At 47.3% G+C, this 3,489-nt stretch overlaps 1 protein-coding gene across 1 annotated transcript in view; it reads right to left on the reverse strand.

Annotated features, from left to right (window-relative positions):
• LOC103273104 (multidrug and toxin extrusion protein 1-like) overlaps positions 1-2,237 on the reverse strand; it is a 36,786-nt gene extending 34,549 nt beyond the window's left edge. Inside the window, exons 1-2 of the mRNA XM_021718809.1 lie at positions 2,129-2,237; positions 157-225 (exon numbers count right to left, since the gene is read on the reverse strand). Coding sequence (XP_021574484.1) covers positions 157-225; positions 2,129-2,215 — 156 coding nt within the window. The 5' untranslated portion in view covers positions 2,216-2,237. The remainder of the gene's footprint in view (positions 1-156; positions 226-2,128) is intronic.
• Positions 2,238-3,489: the final 1,252 nt, after the last annotated feature.

Here is a 3,489-nt window from a genome sequence, read left to right on the forward strand (position 1 = left end):
AAAAAAAAAAAAAAAAAAAAAACCCTGCAGGTGCTGGCTGTGTGGATTTCTTCATCTGTATACATGACCTTTCTCTTGCTGGTGGTAGAGTTTTTCCATCTACATTTGGGAGAAGATGTCCAGGGTCACTGTGAGACTGAGACCACTTCTATTTACCTGGGAGATGAGGGTGTCACAAGCAGACGATAAGCCGAATCCCACTGAAATCCCAGTGATATTGATTATCTGCAAATAAGGCCACGCAGAATTAGAGAAGGAAAGGCACGCAAATTATGTGTTAACCAGAGTCTGCAAAGCTCCTCCTTTAGCATTCACAAGTCAATGTGAGCAACTTTGTTAGCTGCCTAACAAAGGACCCCCTGGTCAGCTCAGTGGGGCAGCTTAATGTGCATGCACAAGTTCAGAAAGGGAAGAAAAGTCTATGCCAGAGGTGGACTACCCAGTCTTTCTCTTTTTAAAATCTTAGCCATTTTGCTCTCCAATTCGGGGGATCAGAAACACCGTTTAAGGGAATGCAATGTGTCACAGCAGCAGTTTCATATAAGGCCAAATGCTCAAGACCTAGTATGGCCCTTGTCAGTACCCTGAAGGGCGCTGGGAGTGCGGGGGAAAGTCTGAAGTCCATACTAGTGCTTTTCAGGGGTACTTGTCTTCACCAGGGTCAGCAACAAAACCCTAGAGTCCCTGATGTTTTGGGGAGACCTGGACTGTACCCCCCAAACCAGGAAGTAGCATCTGATGTGGAAATAGATGTTGGATGTTCTCATTGTCTGGTACCTGCACCTGAGTCTACATCAAGGATCTCTTGGACAACAGCCCAGACAGGACCCAGCCTGGAAACATCGCTTTGATAAGTCCTTGACCACACCCTGCAATTCCTTGGCCAAAGAGAATCTACTGAAGCTTGCTAAGTGCATTTCTGTCTTCCTCTAAATTTCCAAATGCAATGCTTAAAAACAAAATGGATAATTAAGCCTGGGGTTGTCCACGTTGCCTCCTGAAGCCAAAATAAAGTAATTCATATATACTTGGTAACTGGGTCCATATATACTTGGTGACTAGTTCTGAGTACTTTTGCCTAGTTCCGGAGTAGCAAACTAAAATGCCTGGAGGGATCTGGCATGCAAATTGAAAGTGTGTCTCTGCCAAGGCAGGAGGAAACGGGGGAAGGGAGGCTGGGGCATAGGGAACACACATCCACCTGAGAGCCACTGAATTCATTTTTCTAGAAAGAACCCAACTAGCCAAACCAAACACTTTGGTCTTTCGTGGCTGGTTGACAATCCCAGACAGAGATGGATGACATATCTCTGGTTTGGGGAGTTTGCATCTACAATATAGGTAAAACCCAATTTTAGGTTTGGACACTAGGATCTGGACTTTCACCTTTGAATTCCATTTCCAGATGGGACTCTGTTACACAAACAAGCCAGGCATGGTGGTTCATGCCTGTAATCCCAGTACTTTGGGAGGTGGAGGCGAGAGGATTGCCTGAGTTCTGGGGTTCGAGACCAGCCTGGGCAACTTAATGAGACCTTGTCTCTACCATAAATCAAAAATATTAGCCGGCTCTGGTGGCGCATGCCTGTAGTTCCAGCTACTTGGAAGGCTGAGGCGGAAGGATCGCCTGAGCCCAGCAGGCCGATGGTGGCAGTGAGTGTGCCACTGCACTCCAGCCTGGGTGACACAGTGAGACTCTAACTCAAAAAAAAAAAAAAAAAAAGACAAAACCAGGGGGTGGAGCATGGGGGTGTGTCAGTTTCGCTAGATGGAGCCAGACTTGAACTCCACTTTTACAACTCCCTTCTCCCAAATGTGGGACCGAGAGTGGGAAACAGAGCTTCATGGATTAGAAATTAGATAATGTGGTAGTCAGAATGTCCCTGTCCTAAACCCCAGAACCTAAGCATCTGTGAGATTACGCAGCAAAGGAGAATTAAGGTTGCAGCCCTGCTAGCATTTTGATCGTAGCCCAGTGAAATCCATTTTGGAGTTCTGACCCCCAGCACTCTAAGAAAATACATTTGTGCAGATGTAAGCCACTGCATCATAGTCATTTGTTACAGCAGTAGAAGGAAACGCATGCAGGCAGCTTTTGTAAACCCATGTTAGGAAGTTCCATACATACTGCAATTGCGAGGGTGACAGCATCCAGTTCCAGTTTGCCCAAGTGGCCGCAGAACACAGAGCTTACGAAACTGATAAGGAACACCATCAGCTGGACCAAGAACTGGGAAGAGGGGGGAAAAGGAAGTGAGGTGCATACCTATCAGCGAAATAAGGACTAGGGCCCTAGGAAAGACTCCTCCCCACCAACCCCATCAGAAGTAAAGGCACCCAATTTTCAGTGAGCCTTTGCCAGCTTTTACAGACAAATGTACAATTTCTGGAGTGCTTCTTGAAATATTAAAACATCTATCTGCAACCACTGGATCAGAATTACATTTCTAGCCGGGCTCGGTGGCTCAGCCTGTAATCCCGCGCCTCGCAGGCCGAGGTGAGTGGATTGCCTGAGCCCGCGAGTTCGAGACCCGCCTAGGCAACTTGGTGAGGCCTCATCTCTACAATAAATCAAAAAATTAGCTGGGCGTGGTAGCGCGCGCCTGTAGTTCCATCTACTTGGAAGGCTGAGATGGAAAGATCGCCGGAGGCCAGCAGGTCGAGGCTGCGGTTGCCGGGAGTGGCCACTGCACTCCAGTCTGGGTGACAGAGTGAGACTCCAACTCAAAAAAAAGACAGAAGACAGGAATGAACATCAGGAGTTGGGGGCTTGGAGGTGTAAATTTAAAAGGTTGACATGAAAAATCTGATTCTGTAGAAACTAAAGCTAGAGCCAATGAACCCCTGTAGGCCTGTACTGGAGTCGGTGCCATGATTTCACTACCCTTACAGATGCTTTTTGTGGTTTCATTCAGTGGTGTTTCTTTTTCTTTTTCTTTTTTTAGCATGGGTCTCACTCTGTCACCCAGGCTGAAGCGCAGTGGCATGATCACAGCTCACTGCAACCTCTACCTCCTGGGCTCAGGCAATCCTCCCACCTCGGCCTCCTGAGTAGCTGGGACCTTGGGTACAAGCCACCACACCCGGCTAATTTTTTAAATTTTTTTGTAGAGGCGAGGTCTCACTGTGTTGCCCAGGATGGTCTTGAATTCCTGTGCTCAAGCAATCCTTGTGTCTCAGCCTCCCAAAGGTCTGGGATTATACGTGTGTCTCTTTAAATTGTGAATTCATGTATCTTTAAAGGCCCTGGAGTTCTTTTTATTTGTGAACTCAGCATCACCTCTACATCTTTTCAGATGACTGTCCTTTAAGCCTTTGTGCACATCAACCATCGCAAACAGTTGTGTTCCCAGAATCTTGTTTCTCCTTTCCCACGGATCATCACGTTTCCACTCCCCAGCTCCCTGTCTCCCTGCAGGCCACATGTGAGCTGTTTCTCATGGCTTCACATGAAAATGTGCTCAGTCTCCTCTATCAGTGGCCTTTGGA

The sequence above is a fragment of the Carlito syrichta genome, unplaced genomic scaffold, assembly GCF_000164805.1.
Source record: "Carlito syrichta isolate Samal-C Ts95f unplaced genomic scaffold, Tarsius_syrichta-2.0.1 Scaffold313533, whole genome shotgun sequence".
In the NCBI taxonomy this organism is placed as follows: domain Eukaryota; kingdom Metazoa; phylum Chordata; class Mammalia; order Primates; family Tarsiidae; genus Carlito; species Carlito syrichta.